This window comes from Oncorhynchus masou, chromosome 5 (assembly GCF_036934945.1).
Source record: "Oncorhynchus masou masou isolate Uvic2021 chromosome 5, UVic_Omas_1.1, whole genome shotgun sequence".
Lineage (NCBI taxonomy): Eukaryota > Metazoa > Chordata > Actinopteri > Salmoniformes > Salmonidae > Oncorhynchus > Oncorhynchus masou.
Window position 1 is genome coordinate 33,046,948 of NC_088216.1, and position 24,134 is coordinate 33,071,081.

Genomic DNA, 24,134 nt, shown 5'->3' on the forward strand with positions numbered 1-24,134 from the left:
AATATAAATCCAAAATATAAATTAATATTATGTTACCGAATGTGCAGTATCCAAGTATTTTTAATATGTCATTGACAAATGCTGTGAAAAGTACAATAAATTAAAAATGCACAAAATCAAGAGTGTAAGGTTTGGATTCAGTCTAGTGTCCTCACCTTTGACCTGAAATAACCTAAATGTAATAATTTCCCCATAATCTCATGTTCTGGTTATGCATATGTTTTTTATAGTTCTTCTGTTAGAAACATTTCAATTGGGCCCTATCCACATAGGCCAATTTCCGGGAGTGTAAGGGGCTAAAATGCCTTTGAAAGCGCAATACACTTTACAGTAACACAATAAAAGAGAAAATGTGATTGTCAGTGCACAAATTAATCATCCATTTATCAATTTTAATTGCAAAACACATGTTAAAAATAGTCGAATTCTAATAAATAAATAAATAAATGAACTGCTTCATCAAGAAAAATCCCATCGGACAGACGCTTGTCTGAGTAGACTTCTTTCGTTAACGGCGAACAGCACTTGGACACTGATGTTTCTATGGATATACAGAGGTCATCAAGTTGGGTGTCAATAGATATTAACAGGCCCTTGCATGTATATTTATCAATATATTGTAACATTTGTGATAGGTATACAGTATAGCCTATTGCATTACCCTACAGTTGCAGTGAATAGTCGTGTAAGACAAAATGGATGAATTACTAAATTGATTTGCATTTAGGATATAGGCCTAGAGTTTTTGTTCACAGGGTCTCAATGCAAAGTCATTTGAGACCTCATGAAAAGCTGTATACAGAGAGTGCTCATCTATACTACTCGTAGCTGTCTATTTACCGCCACAGAACGAAGCTGGCAATAAGACCGCTCTCAACCGACTCTATAAGGCTATAAGCAAAGAGGAAAATGCTCACCCAGAAGCGGCGCTCCTATTAGCCGGGGACTTTAATGCAGGCAAACTTAAATCAGTTAACACATTTTTACCAGCATGTCACATGTGCAATCAGAAAAAATAAAAAATATATCCTAGACCACCTTTACTCCACACACAGAGATGCATACAAAGCACTCCCCTGCCCTCCATTTGGCAAATCTGACCATAATTCTATCCTCCCGATTCCTGCTTACAAGCAAAAACTAAAGCAGGAAGTACCAGTGACTCGCTCAATATGGAAGTGGTCAGATGATGACGATGCTATGCTACAGGACTGTATTGCAAGCACAGACTGGAATATGTTCTGGGATTCATCCAATAGCATTGGAGTATACCACCTCAGTCATCGGCTTCATCAATGAGTGCATCGACGACGTCGTCCCCACAGTGACCGTACATACACATCCCATCCAGAAGCCATGGATTACAGGCAACATTAGCATTGAGCTAAAGGATAGAACTGCCGCTTTCAAGGAGCCGGACACTAATTCGGAATCTTATAAATCCCGCTATGCCCTCAGACGAACCATCAAACAAACAAAAAGTCAATACAGGATTAAGATGGAATCCTACTACACAGGCTCTGACGCTCGTCGGATGTGGCAGGACTTGAAAACAATTACGGACTACAAACGGAAACACAGACGCGAGCTGCTCAGTGATGTGAGCCTACCAGACAAGCTAAATGCCTTTTATGCGCACTTCGAGGCAACACTGAAGCATGCACGAGAACACCAGCTGTTCTGGATGACTGTGTGATAACGTGCACTGTAGCCGATGTGAACAAAACCTTTAAAAACAGGTCAACATTCAAAGCCGCTTGGCCAGTCAGATTACCAGGACATGTACTCAAAGCATGCACGGACCAACTGGCAAGTGTCTTCATTAAAATTTTTAACCTCTCCCTGACCGAATCTGTAATACCTATGTTTCAAGCAGACCACCATAGTCCCTGTGCCCTAGGAATAGAAGGTAGCCTGCCTAAATGATTACCACCCAGTGGCACTCACGTCAGTAGCCATGAAGTGCTTTGAGAGGCTGGTCATGGCTCACATCAACAGTATCCCCCAGGATACCCTAGACCCACTCCAATTCCCATACCGCCCAAACAGATCCACAGATGACACAATCTTAACCTGTTGAAACTCCCCATCCCGGATCCGGGATCGTGACTAAAGCCTCAGGCTCATTAGCATAACGCAACGTTAACGATTTCTGAAAATCGCAAATAAAATTAAAATAATGCGTTTGCTCTCAAGCTTAGCCTTTTCTTAACAACACTGTCATCTCAGATTTTCAAAATATGCTTTTGAACCATAGAAATTGACTAATTTGTGTAAGAGTATGCAAAGCTAGCATAGCATTTTGTGTAGCATGTAGCACGCAACATTTTCACAAAAGCCAGATAACCAAATAAATAAAATCATTAACTTTGAAGAGCTTCGGATGTTTTCAATGAGGAGACTCTCAGTTACATAGCAAATGTGCAGTTTTTCAAAAAAATATTATTTGTGTAGGACAAATTGCTCCGTTTTGTTCACGTTTGGCTATGAAAAAACCCTGTATACAGTTATAGCCTGAAGCTCATTAGCATAATGTAACGTTAACGATTTCTGAAAATCGCAAATAAAATGAAAATAATGCGTTTGCTCTCAAGCTTAGCCTTTTCTTAACAACACTCATCTCAGATTTTCAAAATATGCTTTTGAACCATAGAAATTGACTAATTTGTGTAAGAGTATGCAAAGCTAGCAATGCATTTTGAATAACATGTAGCACGCAACATTTTCACAAAAACCAGATAACCAAATAAATAAAATCATTTACCTTTGAAGAGCTTCTGATGTTTTCAATGAGGAGACTCTCAGTTACACACCAAATGCGCAGTGTTTCCTGAAAGCGTCTGTGTGTAGGAGAAATCGTTCCGTTTTCTACATTGCGCCTGGCTACTGAAACGAACCGAAAATGCAGTCACCTACAACGTAAAACTTTTTCCGGATTAACTACATAATATCGACCGAAACATGGCAAACGTTGTTTGGAATCAGTCCTCAAGGTGTTTTTTCACATATCTCTTCATTGACATGCAGTTCGTGGAAGCTTGCTTCCCTCTCTGTGTCCCATGGAAAAATACTGGCAGGTGACTTTTGCGCACCAATTTCGGCGCAGGACACCGGGCGGACACGGGGTAAATGTGGTCTGTTATGGTCAATCTTCCAATGATCTGCCTACAAATACGTCACAATGCTGCAGACACCTTGGGGAAACGACAGAGAGGGTTGATTCATTCCTCTTGCGTTCACAGCCATATAAGGAGATCATGACAAACAGAGCCTCAAAAATCCTTGTCATTTCCTGGATGCCATCTCATCTTGGTTTTGCCTGAAGCTCACGTTAAAGGGCACGCACAGAGAAGATCTTTGTATTTCTGGACACGTCAGAGTGTTTTCTTTCGAACAGTAGCAATTATATGCATAGTCGAGCATCTTTTTGTGACAAAATATCTTGTTTAAAACGGGAACGTTTTTCATCCAAAAATGAAATTGCGCCCCTAGAGTTTGAACAGGTTAATCACACTCCACACTGCCCTTTCCCACCTGGACAAAAGGAACACCTATGTGAGAATGCTGTTCATTGACTACAGCTCAGTGTTCAACACCATAGTGCCGACAAAGCTCATCACTAAGCTAAGGACCATGGGACTAAACACATTCCTCTGCAACTGGATCCCGATACCGATTATTGGAGGACCAAAAAAGCCGATACTGATTAAATCAGCTGATTTAATCATTTTTATTTATTTGTAATAATGACAATTACAACAAAACTGAATTAACACTTATTTTAACTTAATATAAAACAAATTAAATTGGTCTCAAATAAACACGTTCAATTTGGTTTAAATAATGCAAAAACAAAGTGTTGGAGAAGTAATATGTGCCGTGTAAAAATGTGTGCCATGTAAAATATGTGCCATGTAAAAAAAGCTAACGTTTAAGTTCCTTTCTCAGAACATGAGAACATATTAAAGTTGGTGGTTCCTTTTAACATGAGACTTCAATATTCCAAGGTAAGAGGTTTTAGGTTGTAGTTAATATAGTATTTATAGGACTATTTCTCTCTATACCATTTGTATTTCATATACCTTTGACTATTGGATGTTCTTATAGGCACTATAGTATTGCCAGTGTAACAGTATAGCTTCCGTCCCCCTCCTCGCCCCTACCTGGGCTCGAACCAGGAACACGGCGACAACAGCCACACTCAAAGCATCGTTACCAATCGCTCCACAAAAGCCGCGGACCTTGCAGAGCAAGGGGAAGAACTACTCCAAATCTAAAAGCGAGTGACGTTTGAAACTGTATTAGCGCACACCCAGCTAGCCATTTCACATTGGTTACACCAGCCATTAGGCTGCTAGGCTTGAAGTCATAAACAGAGCTGTGCTTGCGAAAAGCTGCTGGCAAAACGCACGTAAGTGCTGTTTGAATGAATGATTACAGGCCTGCTGCTGCTCAGTCAGACTGCTCTATCGAATCAGACTTAATTATAACATAATAACACACAGAAATACGAGCCTTTGGTCATTAATATGATCGAATCCTGAAACTATCATTTCGAAAACAAAACGTTTATTATTTCAGTGAAATACGGAACCGTTCTGTATTTTATCTAACGCGTGGCATCTCTAAGTCTAAATATTCTTGTTACATTGCACAACCTTCAATGTATGTCATACTTACGTAAAATTGTGGCAAATTAGTTCGCAATTAGCCAGGCAGCCAAAACTGTTGCATATACCCTGACTCTGCATGCAATGAACGCAATAGAAATTACACAATTTCACCTGGTTAATATTGCCTGCTAAACTGGATTAGTAGTTACAACTAGTGATTATGATTGATTATTTATTATACGATAAGTTTAATTCTAGCTAGCAATTTACCTTGGCTTCTACTGCATTCGCATAACAGGCAAACTACTCGTGGAGTGCAATGGTTAAAGCGTTGGACTAGTTAACTGTGCGGTTGCAAGGTTGGAACTCCTGAGCTGACAAGGTAATAATCTTTCGTTCTGCCCCTGAACAAGGCAGTTAACCCACAGTTCCTAGGCAGTCATTGAAAATAAGAATGTGTTCTTAACTGACTTGCCTAGTTAAATAAAATAAAAGGTATATATAAAAATTAAATCGGCGCCCAAAAATATAGATTTCCGATTGTTATGAAAACTTGAAATTGTCAGCGGAAAGCCCATAAAATTGTCAGAGACTCCAGTCACCCAAGTTATAGACCGTTTTATCTGCTACCGCACAGCAAGCGGTAGCAGAGCGCCAGGTCTAGGTCTAAAAGGCTTCTTAACAGCTTCTACCAAGCCATAAGACTGCTGAACAATTAATAAAATCGCCACCGGACAATTTGCATTGACACCCCCCTTCACTTTTGTACACTGCTGCTACTCGTTTATTATCTATGCATATTCACTTCACCCCCACCTACATGTACAAATGACCTCAACTAACCTGTATCCCCGCACTGACTTGGTACCGGTGGCCCCTGTATATGGCCTCGTTATTGTGCTACTTTTTATTTTAGTCCACGTGGTAAAAAATGTCTAGCTCTTCTTGAACTGCACTGTTGGTTATGGGCTTATAAGTATGCATTTCACAGTGAAGTCTACACTTGTTGTATTCGGCCATGTGACAAATAAAGTTTGATTTGATATAAATGCAAAACCATTCATACAAACTCCTGAGCAACACTAACTGTTCCCTTTATGAGCAACACTAACTGTTCCCTTTACCTGTTGACAATCACTCATAACTGGCTTCATTGAGCTCTACACAGCCCAAATAATTTCCCTAATTTATGACAAGTTATTCCTTTTTCTAACCAGCTTAATCCCAAAATCAAAATGACAGTACATTGATATTCAATGCAAACATTCTACAAATGTGCTCTGACAACACTTTTGGAGCAAACACACAGAATTCCTTAGCACTGATGCAATGTGGTGTGGCAGCAAGCACATCTAACTAACAAGTATTTATTGATATTGGAGAGAACAAATAACGTGGTCTCTGGGCTGTGGTCCTACAAAGGAAACGAGTAGACTGAGTTAGGCTAGTGATTATTGGGAGAGTAAGAGGTAAATGTTTCTGAACAAACGCATTAGTTGCTTAGAGCAGTGCAAGGCCACGTTCAGATGGCAAACGTTGTGGATAATTGCAAATAGAAATGTCATGAATAGAACTAACGGGATTCCTTACTTAGAATGTCAGAAGGTCATGTTTGTTTCACACAGGCTATTAGTACCACAACCCAGTGCCCTACTTAATGCAGCCTAGACAAAGCTTCCTTCCAACATGCATAGCTATTTCTTAAAAGCTTTTAACAGGATCTCGTTGAGCACAAGCTGTTGTTTCTAAGGGGAACCCCACAGCCATGCATAACATTGTGCCTGTGTACGCAGCAGGAAGCATGGCTCTAACAAGCTCAGAGCTCCCAGGCACTATTGTAGTAGGAGGGGAGGGGATATTTTTTGGCTGCAGCCATTGGCCAGTTGGCTGTGTATGCTATTCAATGAATTCAAGCACTTTATGGTGCTCATAAAACTGGAACGACATCAGAAAGCAACCAGTGTTAGTTAGAAAACAAGGCTACAAAGACAGGAAGTGGCAAACGATAGGAAGGAGAATATAGAGTTGAAGAGATTGAGCGAGTTAGGCCTAGCTCTCCTGTATCCTCCACTTTGCAGCAACACTTTCTGTAGGTTGTCATTTGTGCGGACACCCATCCATCAACCCTGGGCTGGCAGGTAACGCTCTTAACCTAGTGGTTAAGAGCGTTGGGCCAGTAACAAAGATCGCTGGTTCGAATCCCCAAACCAGCTTGGTGGAAAAATCTGCCGTTCACCCTTGAGCAACACAACTTCTCTCTGGGCCCTGATGATGTCAATTACGGCAGCTGCCTGCACCTCTCTGATTCAGAGGGGTTGGGATGAATGTGGAAGACACATTTTGGTTGAATGCATTCAGTTGTCCAACTGACTAGATATCCCCTTTCCCACACAGTATATGCACAAGTGGCATTGCATCATTGCAGAGGGGAAGGAACCTTGTGGTTGCCTAGGCACCTACACAGTATCGCTCTGTAAGGGTGTGGGGGGGGGGAGTGCATTGGCAGTGCACCATGGAGAAGCAGTGATGGCTCAAAGATGTGGCACATCAAAGTAGCGCCTTCCTCCATCTTCCACATTGCAGTCTGATTTTCCAAGCGATCCAAAGCCTCCTGGGGTAGCAGGTAGCCTGTTGCGTACACAGGCACACCCCCAAAGACAACTGCTCCCCGGGCGCCGTGGATGTAGATTTAGGCAGCCTCCTACAACTCTCTGAATCAGAGGAGATGGGTTAAAAGTGGAAGACACATTTCAGTTGAATGCATTCAGTTGTGCAACTGACTGACTTAGGTAGCCCCTTTCATTGCCTGTTTTGTAACAGAGGTTATCAAACTTTTTTTTTTGCTACTCCCTGCTGCATACAGCATACCTGGGTACGAAAATCTGTGAAGTACCCCTGCACTGAGTGGGATTGTTTAACTTCTGAAGGCCTTCGCAGATTGTACGTAAGAATCGGTCTTAAGAGTATCGCGTTACACTGCGCAATATTAGCAAATTAAAATATTGATATCAACCTGGCCAGATTGTATGATTTGCTTTGGATCTGTTGTCACATTTGGCGGTTAGCTTGCGAGGCTACGTCAACTGCAGCGGTGTATTTGATCTGCACATGTGCCGGCAGCAGCAGTCTCACTCAATGCTCAGGCACGAGTGAATTTTAGTCTGCTCAGTCAGACTGCTCTATCAAATATCAAATCATAATAAACACACAGAAATATGAGCCGTAGGTCATTAATATGGTTACATCCAGGAACTATAATTTCGAAAACGTTTTTTCTTTCAGTAAAATACAGAACCGTTCCATATTTTATCTAACGGGTGGCATCCCTAAGTCTAAATATTGCTGTTACATTGCACAACCTTCAATGTAATGTCATAATTATGTACAATTCTGGCAAATTAATTACGGTCTTTCTTAGAAAGTAAGGGTCTACACACAGTTCGCAATGAGCCAGGCGGCCCAAACTGCTGCATATACCCTGACTCTGCTTGCACAGAACGTAAGAGAAGTGACACGATTTCCCTAGTTAAAAGAAATTCATGTTAGCAGGCAATATTAACTAAATATGCAGGTTTAAGATTTTAAGAAAGGCATTGATGTGTATGCAAAATTGTAATTATTCGCCTACCTCCTCATGCCTTTTGCACACAATGTATATAGACTTTTTTTCTACTGTGTTATTGACTTGTTTATTGTTTACTCCATGTGTAACTCTGTGTTGTCTGTTCACACGGCTATGCTTTATCTTGGCCAGGTCGCAGTTGCAAATGAGAACTTGTTCTCAACTAGCCTACCTGGTTAAATAAAGGTGAAATAAAAAATAAAAATATGGTTAGGGACACATTGGTGCAACGACAGTGCTTTTTTCACGAATGTGCTTGTTAAATCATCCATTTGGCAAAGTAGGCTGTGATTCGATGATAAATTAACAGGCACCATATCGATTATATGCAACGCAGGATAAGCTAGATAAACTAGTAATATCATCAACCACGTGTAGTTAACTAGTGATTATGTTAAGATTGTTTTTTTATAAGATAAGTTTAATGCTAGCTAGCAACTTACCTTGCCTCCTTGCTGCACTCACGTAACAGGTGGTCAGCCTGCCACGCAGTCTCCTCGTGGAGTGCAATGTAATCAGCGTCCAGAAATGCAGATTACCGATTGTTATGAAAACTTGAAACCGGCCCTGCCGATTAATTGATCGACCTTACACTACACACACAATCATTTACACTGCTGCTACTCTGTTTATCATATATCCTGATGCCTAGTCACCTTACCCTTATACATACCTACCTCTGTCACTCCAGTATCCCTGCATATTGTAAATATGTTATTGGAACTGACCATGTATACAGCTTCTTACTTTTGCATGTTTTTGTTCTACCTTGTTATTTTGTAGAGCTTGCAAGAAAGGCATTTCAGTGTACTTGTGACATTAAAACTTGACCACAGGCCTGAGGAACACATGCATGCTGCTGCTGCTGTAGTCCCATTTGACAGACTCATCTAGGATGAGGTTATCGGCCTACACATGATGACCCAACCTAAACGCAAATAGTGTCATACCTAACCAAACAGGCCAGATCAAACAATATTGAGCTGCCTTGAAAAGAAAGTGGCTTTGGCAGCAAGTATTTGCATGCTCAGGTTTTTACTGGGCTATAACTTGGGGAGGTGATTGCTGGAATGCATTAAAATGTTCTTCTCACCAGTCTCTATTGATCCTCTGTAGAAGCTGAATTGTTCTACAAAGCTAATCAAGTCCTGGAACTATATAGCAGCTCATGAAAAGTAGCTACTCTGGACAGCCTAATCAAGAACCCTTCATGAAAACATTGTTTTATCAATAACATCTATAATAGGGCCATTGAACTCAAATGAGTTCGCTGTAAGTTACCACATAACATAATTATACTTGGCAGATAGAACTTAATCTCTATTGATGGTGTTAAATCAGGTTTCCTGGAAATGAGAAAAGGTGTCCCGCAGGGGGTCGATTCTGGGCCCTGTACTTTAATGTTTACATTAACAATAGACTTGTTTGTAAAAAGAATTACCTGTACTTGTATGCCGATGATACTGTTGCTTATGCTATTGGCCCCTCGGTTGACCAGGCTCTATCTGAACCACAGTCTGCCTTTATTGTATTACAGAAAAACATTGTCAAATTAGTAGTGAATGCATCTATAAGTAAGTATATGTGAGTTTCTAGAGCTCATAAAAATGTCTGATTTAAGCATATGTACTTTGGATGGTGTCCATATAGATCGTGTCCGTGCTTAAAAATATCTTAGCATCCGGATAGATGAAAAGCTGTCTTTTAAAAAGCATATTGATGAGTTAGTTAAGAAGCTGAGAATTGAGTTTCTATAGAAATAGGTCCTGCCTCTCGCTAAATAGTAGAAGGCAGATTTGGACCGACGACGTAGACTGAACAGACTATGGCGACATCACCTATATGAATGCAGCTACCACTTCATGAAAGCAGTTAGATGCAGTTTATCATAGTGCTTTATTACGGGCGACAATTTTAGTACTCATCACTGCATTCTCTACCAGAAAGTTGGTTGGCCCTCTGATGTCACGTAGGTTGATACATTGCTATGTTCTCATTTATAAAGCCCTGTTACATAAAGTCCCACTGTACCTAACATCATTACTAAACTTGAGACATAAATTACCACACCCAGTCTCGGGGATGGCCGTCTCAACTGAGTTAAAGGAAAATCAGATTTTAGTTATTGTACCATATTTGTTGAACAATCTTCAAAATGTTATGTTCTGGTGCTTCTAGCGCAATTCAGAAAGCTGATTGAGGACCTTATTACTGATGAATGCGTTTCTTTTTTATGACAGTGTTTTTCTTTCTGTTTGCATTTTGATGTGCATTTTCCTGTAATTTATGCAATTCAGAGACCTTGGTCTCAGTATGACTCAGTGATAAAAAATATTTAAAAAAATACAGGTTAAATCAATTAGTTAGCTGTCAGGTCATCACTAGTTACCATAGCCCCGTCTATTTTTACAATTTCTCTTAAAATTGATTTTAAACCTAAGCACACTGCTAACCTTATGCCTAACCTTAAATTAAGACCAATAAGCACATTTTTGTTTTTATGAATGTTTACCCTGGCGTCAACACTTGTGGCTGTGAAATGGAACGTCTGCGCAGGTGTGGGAGCATGAGCACAGGTTGGCAGCATGTCTGCAATGAAAACAGAGAGATAGATGACTGACAACTAACCTTCTTCATAATGCCAGTCTTCCTCTTGCTAAAAGTTGTGTACCGCCGAAGTTTGTTGTCTATAAATTCCATTTTGATCTTGACTCGTCCGCGGGTTTTCTTGCCTGGCTTTGCCCCTGTTGCACCTCCCGTGACACCACCATAACCTCCCGGGGGTTGCCCCATAGACGTCGTCGATGCAGCGACTTCCATCTCAGCTCTCTCTCGTTTCACCCCTCTTCGGTCCCCGGCTGAACCCATGGTATCATCATCATCCCCGGAGTCGGACTCTGGTTCAGAGCCGCTGTACACCACCTCGGCTGAGTATTCTCTGATTCGGTCGTCAAACCTTCCACCTTCGGCACCACTCATGTTCGTTCCTGGGTTATTAACTTGCAGAGCGGTCAACCCAGTCCCATTTCCAGGTCGTGCGCCCCCTGCTCTTGTACCTAATCCTGCCCCGTTTCCCCCCAACATTCCGAACCTGTCCCCCAGGCCTTCAAACCTCTCGCGCCGCCGCGGTCGATGGACCCACTGGGTTTATGCGTAAATTAACGGTGTTGTGATCGAACAGAAATTATTCAAAAACTGTCCATTCCTCAATTTGTTGGTGCAAATTGCCGTGAAATCCAACTAACCGAGAGATAGCTAGCTAGTTAAATGTCATTTAGCTAGCGACTTTATCAACAAGTAAAGCCTAGCTAGCTAGCTATATAGTGCTGTTGCGTGTTCTCTGTGAGCTTTAGGAAACACGGTCAAATGAATTAGCACAGATTAGTGTAAACGAAAGAAATTGTCCATGGCATATAATTTACCATAACTGTGCAAAGTTGTAGTTAGAAGTTGTTTCCGCCTACAATTAATCAATCAAACCCAACCCCCTACTCTTCTCCACATAAGGACATTTCGATTTACACCCATTGGTATTACTCCGCGATCCCATATAGTTCACAACGAAAACGCTTGACCATTCCCAGTCTCTCTTCCAAAATAGATAATTTATGCTATTAACCTCTGCAAATAGTCTCCCTTTGAAAATACATTTTAGATGTACAAGAGCAACACATTTAGCGCGCATGAATTATATCTTGGGAAACGTTCTTTCGAGATCTACTTTCCGCCATATACAGTCGTACATTTCCTTTTATGGTGTTGTCGCTCCTTATTTGGTGAGTCATAGCTCCGAACATAGAGGAAGAGAAGAAGCGAGAGCATATACTCCGCTCAAAATCTGTCTGCGTGAGATCAGCCTTTTTTGTATTAGGGTCCATGACAGTGTCGAATTGCGTGAGGCTTATTTGAGCGAATAGAAGTCTCGTCATGGTTAGGCCGTTACAAATGTACTAATATAAGTGGATGCACATGGCATTCCGGCAACTTTGAGAAAAACTACGTGGTTGTACATGTTATTATCACGCGTATATGCCCTCTCATTTGCTAGAATGGTCCCACCTGATCTCGTCTGCCTTCAATCATTGAGGACATGCATTTCCATTGTTAAGAGAGGACACTCGGTTATCTTGGAAATATAATAGATAATCTTTGCCCTTAACTTGGTTGTGATTGGACGAAAATACATCCACATAGTTTCGTCATAGAAAATAGACAAAAATGAGTGTTTTAATTGGATAAAAGTTATTTTAAAAATGTTCCCCCAGTGACATTTGAATAGTGTTGCCCGTAAACTACCAACTTTTCCTGTGTTCTGAAAATAGGACGTCAAGTCAAATACACCCTAGTGTAAATGTGATGATAATTTCTCTAGCATTTTTAATCACAGCAATACTTTTTTTATTTACTCATATTGGAACAGTAAATAAAACGACATACAGCATTTGTCAACAGTGTTGGACCCATATCGATTCTTATTCCATATTTGGGACACCATGTGAATTCAAAGGAAAACAACCATGCAACATGAAGTATTCCAAATGTATCTTTTTACGAGTTGTCTTGAAGAGATTCATCAAACAAATTCAGTTTCACTAAAGATTGTAGACTTTGCTGTAACCACAAGGTGGCGGTATAAGTATGATTTCCACAGTCAGGAGGTTGTCAGGCAAGCCACGTTTATTTTTTGTTCAGGCTTATGCAAGGCAAACTTTGCATGTAACCATACATACAACAAAACAACTGTTATAGCACTCATGCTGCATTTTCATGCAACATGCAAACACTTTCTCCAGCACTGGTTCCAAACGAGATGTGCATTCCAGGGGGTTGGTTGCACCTTAATTGGGAGGACAGGCTCATGGTAGTGGATTAACCGGAATGAGTGGAATGGTATTAAATACATCAAACAATTGGTTTCATGTGTTTAATGACATTCCATTTGCTCGGTTCTAGCCATTATTATGAACTGCCCTCCCCTCAGCAGCCTCCACTTGTGCATTGTCATTCTACCACAATACATGCTGCCTTAATGCCTTAAGAACATGGTGTGACCTACAACCTCATGCACCAAGTTCATAAAAACACGTTGTCTCGTATTCAATTCTAACCTACTCTACCTGACAGACAATCATACAGCACATGACCAAAAGTATGTGGACACCTGCTTGTCGAACATCTCATTCCAAAATCATGCCCATTAATATGGAGTTGGTCCCCCCTTTGCTGCTATAATAGCCCCTACTCTTCTGGGATGGCTTTCCACTAGATGTTGGAACATTGCTGCGGGGACTTGCTTGCATTTAGCCACAAGAGTATTAGTGAGGTCGGAAACTGATGTTAGGCGATTAGGGCTGGCTCGCAGTTGGTGTTTCAATTCATACCAAAATGTGTTTGATGGGGTTGATGTCAGGGATCTGTGCAGGCCAGTCAAGTTCTTCCAAGACCAATCTCGACAAAGCACCACCCTTTGTGAACGGGGGAATTGTCATGCTGAAACAGGAAAGGGCCTTCCCCCAAACTGTTGCCACAAAGTTGGAAGCACATAATCGTCTAGAATGTCATTGTATGCTGTAGTGTTAAGATTTCCCTTCACTGGAACTAAGGGGTCTAGCCCGAACCATGAAAAACATCCCCAGACCACTGTTCCTCCTCCACCAAATTTTACTGTTGGCACTATGCAATGGGGTAGGTAGCATTCTCCTGGAATTCGCCAAACTCAGATTTATCCGTCGGACTGCCAGATGGTGAAGTGTGATTCATCACTCCAGAGTAAGTGTTTCCACTGCTCCAGAGTCCACTCCAGACAACGCTTGGCATTGTGCATGATGAAGCTTGTGTGCATTTGCTCGGCCATGAAAACCCATTTCATGAAATTCCTGACAAAGTTCTTGTGCTGACGTTGCTTCCAGAGGCAGTTTGGAACCACTTCGGGAATGAGCCGTTGTTGCATCTAGACGTTTCCACTTCACAATAACAGCACTTACAGTTGACCGGATCAGCTCTAGTGGGGAAGACATTTTATGAACTTACTTGTTTGAAAGGTGGCATCCTATGATGGGGCCATGTTGAAAGTCACTGAGCTCTTCAGTATGGGCCATTCTACTGCCAGTGTTTGTCTATGGAGATTGAATGGCTGTGTGCTCGATTTTTTTACACCTGTCAGCAACGGGTGTGGCTGAAATTGCCGAATCCACTAATTTGAATGGGTGTCCACATACTTTTGAATATATAACATACCTGTTCACGCAATATGTTTCTATCTCAACTGCTGACGTTCTGTAACAATGCACCCTACTGAACAGATCCCAGGTTTGACAGGTTGCAGTAGGGTCTGTAACACTGAGCTGGATACTGGATGCTGGATTTTGCATCCAGTATAGCATCCAGCTCATAGTTATATCCAGCATCCAGCATCAGACTCAGTTATATCCTGTTTCTATCTTAGAGTTACATCCAGCATCCAGCAAAGAGTTATATCCAGCATCCAGCATATGTCTTGAAATTGTACAAACACACAGTACCAGTCAAAAGTTTGGACATACCTACTCATTCCAGGGTTTTTCTTTGTTTTTACTATTTTCTACATTGTAGAATAATCAAAACTATGAAATAACACATGTGGAATCATGTAGTAACCAAAAAAGGATGTTAAACAAATATAAATATATTTGAGATTTTTCAAAGTAGCCACCCTTTGCATTGATGACAGCTTTGCACACTCTTGATGAAAACCTACTCCAGAGTGCTCAGGACCTCAGACTGGAGCGAAGGTTCACCTTCCAACAGGACAAAGACCCTAAGCACACTACCAAGACAACGCAGGTGTGGTTTCGGGACAAGTCTCTGAATGTCCTTGAGTGGCCCAGCCAGAGCCCAGACTTGAACCCGATCAAACATCTTTAGATTCCAAGAACACAGGATGAGATGTTACTATCCTTTGTGCAAGCACATCCAAGAGTTAATGAACAGTGAGCCTGGTGAAATTTGGGGAGCGCATCGTCAGTAGTGTACCTTTGGTTCCTAGGGTGTTTCGGCCTTTCACACTATACACCCTCCCCAAAGGCGGCCAGCGACAGGGTGATCAATCCTACGCTTGCGTCCCATTACCAATTAGTCATAGAAGTTGCCTTGTTGTTGATAGCCAACATCCCATGGGACTATGCATGGCAGGGGCCTCCCTGAGTCAAGCATTGTTGACCACATACCTCCTGGCCCTCTCACTTCGGATCCCAGCTGGGGTCTTTCCTCTTCATCCAGAGCCACTGAGAGACCTGAAAATAGCTGTGCAGAAACGCTCCCCATCCAACCTGACAGAGTTTCAGAAGATCTGCAGAGAAGAATGGGAGAAACTCCACAAATACAGGTGTGCCAAGCTTGTATTGTCATAATAAGTAGACACAAGGCTGTAATCGCTGCCAAAGGTGCTTCAACAAAGTACTGAGTAAAGGGTCTGAATACTTATGTAATGTGATATTTCCGTTTTTTATTTTTAATAAATTTGCAAACATTTCTAAAAACCTGTTTTTGCTTTGTCATTATGGGATATTGTGTGTAGATTGATAAGGGAAAAAACGATTTAATCCCTTTTAGAATAAAGCCGTAAGGTAACAAAATGTGGAAAAAGTCAAGGGGTCTGAATACTTTCCGAATCCACTGTATCTGTAAAGTCCCTCAGTCGAGCAGTGCATTTTGAGCACAGATTCAACTAGAAAGACCATGGAAGTTTTCCAACGGTTCGCAAAGAAGGGCACCTATTTGTAGATGTGTAAAAAAAAAAAATCAGACATTGAATATCCCTTTGAGCATGGTGCAGTTATTAATTACACTTTGGATGGCTTGTCAATACACAGAGTCACTACAAAGATACAGGCGTCCTTCAGTAACTCTATTGACAGAGAGGAAGGACACCGCTCAGGGATTTAACCATGAGGCCAATGGTGATTATAAAACAGTTGCACAGTTTAATGGCTGTGTGATAGGAGAAAACTGAGGATGGATCAACAACATTGTAGTTACTCCACAATACTAACCTAAATGACAGAGTGAAAAGAAGGAAGCCTGTACATAATACAAATATTCCCAAACATGCATCCTGTTTGCAACAAGGCACTAAAGTAATACTGCAAAAAATGTGGCAAAGAAATTAACTTTTTGTCCTGAATACAAAGCGTTATGATTGGGGAAAATCCAACACAACACATCACTAAGTACCATTCTTCATATTTTCAAGCATGGTGGTGGCTGTATCATTTTTTTGGGTATTGTCATCGGATAAGAATAAACAGAATAGAGCAAAGCATAGGCAAAATCTTAGTGGAAAACATGGTTCAGTTTGATTTCCAACAGACACCTTTCAGCAGGACATTTGCCTAAAAAACAAGGCCAAATATACACTGGAGTTGCTTACCAAAACGACATTGAACGTTCCTGAGCGGTTTTGACTAGAAATCGTCTTGAAAATCTATGGCAAGACTTGAAAATGGCTATCTAGCAATGATCAACAACCAACTTGAAGAGTTTAAAAAGCTTGAATAATTTAAAAAAAGAATAATGGGCAAATATTGTACAATTCAGGTACGGAAAGCTCTTAGAGACTTACCCAGAAAGACTCACTGCTGTAAACGCTGCCAAAGGTGTATTAACTCAGGGGGTTGAATACTTATCTAATCAAGTGTTTTATTTTCCTTTTAAAAATTTATATTTTTTTTACAAGTGTTAGAGTCGTTGACATAAAATTACAATTAAATCAATTTGCACCCCATTTTGTAACACAACAAAATGTGCTGAAAAGGGTGTGAATACTTTTGGAAGGCACTGTATTTGCCATGATGTCAACCGGCATGTCTGTGACGATCTGTAGGGGGAAGGCCACTAGTAGTCAGTCGGGGGCCTGGGTGAGAAGGCCGGTCCCAGGCATGTCAACTGCTGCCCCAACATCTACTGCTGAATCACCATCAGCATTAGCAGGTCAGGGCTGGAGCTGTCGGGGTAGTCTGCTGTACTAAAGTCTGGACTGCTGGGAGGCCAAAGTGCGAAGGGGCTGCCCGGGTCATCGTTCAGGCCTTCGGCCTTCATTTACTCTTTAGTTTACTGCTCCTTGAGGATCATCTTATTCTGCAGCTGGGTCTTCTCTATGGCTGGAGATCAGCTTGCACTCTGTCACTTTCACAATGGACTCCAAGGGCTGGTATGGGTGGAAGGGGGCAGCATGTCTGTCTGAACTGTCTGCAATGACAGGGTTATCCTGTAGGGGGCACTGCCTCTGCTTGGAGCCACCTGAGACCGCCACACAGGACAACACAACTAGTTAGTTACAACATTTACATTACATTTAAGTAATTTAGCAGACGCTCTTATCCAGAGCGACTTACAATATTACAGCAATCATTATAACGCGTTGATGCCTTGTGTAGTCAACTGGTGTTAGGTTGTCTTCTTGGTCAGGGAATTAACAAAGTTAGACCTATATTTACTGTTGGGCTGACCTTTTGTGATGACGGATGCAGGTGTTGTAATGTTAGAAGATACTCTGTCTGGCTCGACAATGGCCAGAGTTTGGAACTCATAAGATGTAAGGAGATATTACAAAAGTATAGATGGTATCAATATTTGGTATCAACTTGGTGTCAATACAACTCCATCCAGACAAATAAACAAACATGTTTGTAGAAGTACAGTAGTTATTTGTCTGTTAGTAACTAGCGGTCCCTAACTGAGAGGTGTCATGGGAGGGGATAGGTCTTGCGCGGGGACCGACAGGATGTTGTTGGGTTAGTGGAGGAGGTAGGACACCACAATGGTGTGACCACCCTTAGCACCTCCTTCTCCTCTTCACTCTCCTTTCCTTCCGTGTCCTCCTCGTCACTGCTGGACGATTCTAATATCTCGTTCTTGTCCGTCTTCCAACTGTCAGGGACCACTTTGATTTTGAGGAAATGCACTGCCCCATTCAATACTGGGAGTAGCCAGAGCAAATCAAGAGTTACAGATCAATTTAATCTCAATTTAGTTGAATGAGACATTTGATTTCCCCATAAGAAAGGTCATTCAGTTCCTGAACAAAATGGAATTGTGAGTGCAGAGTTCCCTAGGTGAGCCCTCCTTAGGTTTACTCGACAGGAACTCAGGCTTAGAGATGCTTTCAATGTTAACTTCATGGATCTCCTTTCATGCAACAGTGTGACTGAAAATATACAACACGCAATAACATCTAAATGCATGCGCATTCAGCTAAAAATGTTACCAATTGTAAGACTTTATTAGCAAAAAATACATGCATATTTACATTGGCCTTGGCTAGCACCAGGCCCAAAAATCAAACAAGACATAGTATTTGTTAACTGACCACAATTTCTTCATAACTATTTGACACAAAAGTAGGATACACAATGCTGACAATTTGGATTCTGCAAATGACCCCGCCAAACATTGGTCCTTCTTGACTTTCATTAGAGGGGTTCTGTCCCCCTCCCATTCATGTCTCTGCAAGACAAACAGGAGCGAGTAAAACGGACACATGGAAACATATGAGCATATTCAAGCAGTCATGCATCTAAACAACACCAAGCCTACGCTCTAAATGGCACCCTATTCCCTATAACAAGGGTGTCAAACTGAATCAGCACACAGGCCATATTGAAAAAACACAACAAATTTGCAGGCCAGACATAGCCTATTAGGTCTGTTTTTACAAAACAACATGCATACAACTGCCACCCAAACTGGCCATTGTTTAGTTAGAAAAAAAAGATAGACCTTTATGTCTACATATGTACATACTGTAGGATACTGTATATAGCAATTTAGCATATTAAAACAAAAGAAGAGATAAATAACGTGTCCAGTCTTTGCTGCTAGATGTGCATAATATGCTGTGACTAATCAAAACTCAAAATAACCAAAATGTAGCTAGGTTGTTGAAACATTTAAACATAAAACATGTTTATTGTTTTTATGGATTGCATGGATGGATGGATCACCAACCTGGTCTCAGAGCATTTTGTATTATTCTGTATGTAAATCCGGAATACTTAATTTAGTATGATATTTTATTACAGTTTGTTACTGTATGGTTACATAAGACAGATGGTTACCGTGCTTCTACACCTGCATTGCTTGCTGTTTGGGGTTTTAGGCTGGGTTTCTGTACAGCACTTTCATATATCAGCCTATGTAAGAAGGGCTAATAAATACGTTTGATTTGATTTACTTAAGGCAAAAACAAAGTAGAGTGGTTGGTTGGGGTGGATGTGTGGGAGTACAATGCTAATGTCTAGCAACCCAAAGGTTGCGAGTTCAAATCTCATCATGGACATCTATAGTGTTTTAGCTAATTAGCAACTTTTCAACTACTTACTACTTTTTAGCTACTTTGCAACTACTTAGCATGTTAGCTAACATTTCCCCTAACCCTAACCCTAACCTTAACACTTTTAGCTAACCCCTCACCTAACCCTAACCTTAACCCATTTAGCTAACCCTTTCCCTAATGAGCTAGCAAACGTAAGCCACTTCGCTGGAATTCGTAACATATTATACATTTTTCAAATTCGTAATATATTGTATGTTTTTCAAATTTGTAACATATAATCCAAATTCTGAATTTGTAACATATCATACGAAATGGGTGATGAACATTCACAAATGAATACATACCGTTTTTTTCTGTTTTGATTCATTGTCAAGTTTAAAAACCGAAGCCAGACTGCAACATTTTAGTAGCCTAACCAGGACTGTGGCATGTATCTATGTACACTTTCCCTCCGCTGCGCGCTGTTAACTGGACATACAAAAGCGGCGTAATTGACGTTGAATTCAAAGATGCAAGCGCATCAGGCTGTAATTTTATAAAGTAGATGGCTCAACTGTTGACTCATTTATACTCGCTTGTGTGTCCTATTGGCATTAAGTAGTAATTTATACCCATGTGTGAATCCTTTATTTTACAATATGTTGACAAGCAAGATTACATTTTTCTGTAGGCTACAGCAATGAATCTTCAGAAACTTAACTTGGCATGGACGTTAAGCCTATAACCCTTTAAACTTTTGTCCCGGTAGGAGATTTGGTCAGTGCCATTAGTAATGATATGATATGTCGCACTGGCTGGCTCTAGTGTGGGTGTGTGTGTGTCTGGGAAGTGTGTGGCAATGCACTACTGTTTGGCGTGCATCACGTTGGCAGTGCTTGCTGTGGCTTGTAGTGCAGCTCATCACGGGGCAGTATGGAAGCAGGCCAAAATGAATTGACAACCCTAATCATTCCGCGGGCAGGATAGAATTGTTTCACAGGCAGTTTCAGCCCACAGGCCTTGTGTTTGACACATACCCTATAAAGTGCACTACTTTTGACCAGAGCCCTGAGTGCCCTGGTAAAAAGTAGTGCACTATGAATATGGTGAGATTTGGGAGGCACACCCACACTTATGCAAACGTGTGAACAACTCATGCAAAAAGGATGTGTATTGACATGAACTGTGCTTCATAGAGATGAGGCCAGAGGGTGAGGTCTCACCAGGTCAGCCCCCATCTGCAGCAGCACCTCAGCCACATCCGTTCTCACAGGCGTATGTCAGCGCCGTATATCCTGTCGCCGTTGTGGCATGGACATTGGCTCCTGAGGACAAGAGCACATGTGTCAAATTACACACAGGGGGTTGTGTGTGCGAACAGGTTAACAAAGCAAAACTTTGGAGGTTTCGGTGATAGCCAAGTGAATTTGGAGGTTTCGGTGATAGCCAAGTGAATTTGGAGGTTTCGGTGATAGCCAAGTGAATTTGGTGGTTTCGGTGATAGCCAAGTGAATTTCGATAATGGATGAATTGAGGATGAGCGAATCTCAAATAGAGATTAGTAGTCTGGTTTGAGAGAGCCGAACAGAGAGGCAGTCCAGTTAGGAGAGGTTCTGCTCACCTACATCCAGCAGGTATTCAGCTCAAGACGTTGAGCAGCCCAGCTCGATGTCGGCCCCAGCAGTTGATGTTGGCAGTTGCAGAAAACAGAGACAATAGAGGGAGGATTCAAGATTGTTTTGCAGGGAACACACTTTTAAAGGAGCACTAATCTATTCCCACTGTTGGCTATTGACCCCAGAAAAAATATTTCAAATTGATTTGGAAAAGCCAGCTTGTCAACTCAATAAGATCAGGAGCTTAAAACTGTATCTGAATATAATCAATTTTGTTTTCCGAATGAGGGGTTTTGTATTTTGCCTCGACACTGAGCTTGGACATGGAAGGTCAAATCTCAAAAACAGAAGTACTGGCTTAATTCCCAGAGAGAAAGAGAGGGAGGGAGAGAGAGAAGGCCATACCTTGTGCCAAAAGCAGCACCACCATCTCCTCGTGCAGCCTCTATGAGTGGAATGTATCCCTCATCGTTGACCTCCTCCAGTTTGGCGCCCCTCTCCATCAGCAGGGCAGCCGCTCGTCAGGGGTCAATGCACGACAGGGGTCACCATCACAGCCATACTGCGGCTTGTTCAATTTAAAGGGATACTTTGGGATTTTGGCAATGCCCAATCCGTTCAGATCTGATTACACTTCCACATCCCTTCTAGCCATCACCCTGCAAGATGGACCGTATAGCTCACCAGGACGGCCCCACCAGGAGGAGCCCTCGAGTGTATGTTGAACTGGACGCGGAAGTTGAACGAGACAGTTATGTCCCAGGTCTCCAAGACAGACGGTATAGGTCACCTGGATGTCGAACGAGTGAGACGTCCGCATCTACCTCAGAGTTATAGCTGCCTCTCACAGGTTGCTGACAATGCCTAAATTATGATTTGGTTAAATAGAAAACCTGTTAGTTGTGTTATACAAATTGGATTTGTGTTATTGCAATGTGCATAAGGAAGTTTAGGCCTCCTTTCAAGTGAACAAACTTCTCACACTGACACATTTCTCACACTGATGAGACATGCATTAATTGTCTACATTCGTTTTTGACAAGTATATTCTATTACAGATTCCTTCACGTATACTTTTAAAATTATATTGAACTGAACATTACATTTTTTTTATAAACATATTCACTCAACAAACATATTCCTTGAAATATATTTTTAGGAGAGTACTAATATTACTGTCCCCACTACAACAAATAAATACTTAAAATACATGTAATTTTGTCCTTGAAACATTTGATTGAAATACTGTAGCATTCCATTAGTTCCTATGGAGGACTGCACGTTCCGAGGTAGTGCCAATATGGCGGCCGGTGGTTTCAAAGCCTCTTATTGGTCATTACATAGCATTGGAAAAATCAAGGGTTGATACACATCATTGGACGGACAGTGCCTACAGAAAGTCTGCACCGTCTTGAACTTCTTTTGAAATGTTGTTGCGTTACAAAGTGGGATTAAAACTGATTCAATTGTCATTTTTTTGTCAACAATCTACACAAAATACTCTGTAATGTCAAAGTGGAAGAACAATTATATATATATTTTAAAGATGAATGAAACATAAAACACTAATATACCTTGATTAGATAAGTATTCACCCCCTTCAGTCAATACATGTTAGAAACACCTTTGGCAATATTTGCCCATTCTTCTTTTCAAAATTCTTCACAATCTGTCAAGGTGTTGGGGATCATGACTATACAGCAATTGTCAAGTCTTGCCATAGATTTACAAGCAGATTTAAGTCCAAACTATAACTTGGCCACTCGGGAACATTCACTGTCCTCTTGGTAAGCAACTCGAGTGTAGATCTGGCTGTGTGTTGCAGGTTATTGTCCTGCTGAAAGGTCAATTCCTCTCCCAAACAAGGCAGCAGCTACTCTTCCTGAGGTCCAGCAAAATTACGGTAGTTATACAATTTTAAAAACATTACAATAAATTCACAGATTTCACAACACTGCTCTTAGCTCCATCCCGTTTCTTTTCATTCTGAAAAACTCCCCAGTCTTTGCCGATGTCAAGCATACCCATACCATGATGCAGCCACCTGTAAGCGATTGGGTGCAGAGTTATAGCGGAGTCAGGCGCAGGACACAGGTATTGAGTAACATAACTGAGTTTACTCAAAATATCAAGCAAAATTCCAAATAGGAACAAAAAACACTAGCACCAAACACAACCACTAACGACATTAACAATCACGGACAGAACAGGAATGTATGCCAGAGGGTTAAATAAGGAACGTGATATGTAATAGCAACCAGGTGTGTGTGTAATACAGACAAAACAAAACGAAACTGAAACATGGATCGATGGTGACTAGAAAGCTGGTGACGTCGTCCGGCGAACACCACCCGAACAAGAAGGGCCGACTTCGGCGGAAGTCGTGACACCACCACCATGCTTGAAAATAAGGAGACAGTTACTCAGTGACATGTTGTGTTGTACTTGCCCCAAAACATAAGGCTTTGCATTTAGGCCAAAAAGTGTATTACTTTGGCGTGTTTTTGTTGTTGTTGCAGTATTACTTGAGAGCCTTGTTGCATAGAAGATGCATGTTTTGGAATATATTTTTTCCTCTTTTGACTCTGTCATTTAGGTCATTATTTTAAAGTCACTACAATGTTGATGAACCATCCTCAGTTTTCTCTCATCACAGGCATTGAATTCTGTAGCTGTTTTAAAATCATCAATGGCATCATGGTGACATCCTTAAGCATTTTCCTTCCTGTCCTGCAGCTTAGTTCAGAAGGACAACTGCATCGGAATAATTATTAACAGAATAATTATTCACTTGACCATGCTTTAAATATATATTCAATGTCTGATGTGTTATTGTTACCCATCTACCAATCACTGCCCTTCTTTATGAGATTTTCGAGGTCCATAGTCTTTGTAGTTGAATCTGTGCTTTAAATGTAATACTTGACTGAGGGAACGTACAGATGTTGTATGTATGCGGGACTAAGGAAGGGGGAGTCATTCAAAAATAATGT

At 41.2% G+C, this 24,134-nt stretch overlaps 1 protein-coding gene and 1 long non-coding RNA gene across 3 annotated transcripts in view; both read right to left on the reverse strand.

Annotated features, from left to right (window-relative positions):
• LOC135539462 (serum response factor-like) overlaps positions 1 to 11,717 on the reverse strand; it is a 33,750-nt gene extending 22,033 nt beyond the window's left edge. Inside the window, exon 1 of one of the 2 annotated variants that reach the window (XM_064965359.1) lies at positions 10,864 to 11,717. In XM_064965359.1, coding sequence (XP_064821431.1) covers positions 10,864 to 11,319 — 456 coding nt within the window. In that variant the 5' untranslated portion in view covers positions 11,320 to 11,717. The remainder of the gene's footprint in view (positions 1 to 10,863) is intronic. The other variant, XM_064965360.1, reaches the window with a different exon arrangement.
• The window catches only part of LOC135539463 (uncharacterized), a 193,233-nt gene that overhangs the window by 24,964 nt on the left and 144,135 nt on the right, over positions 1 to 24,134 (reverse strand). The window lies entirely within an intron of this gene.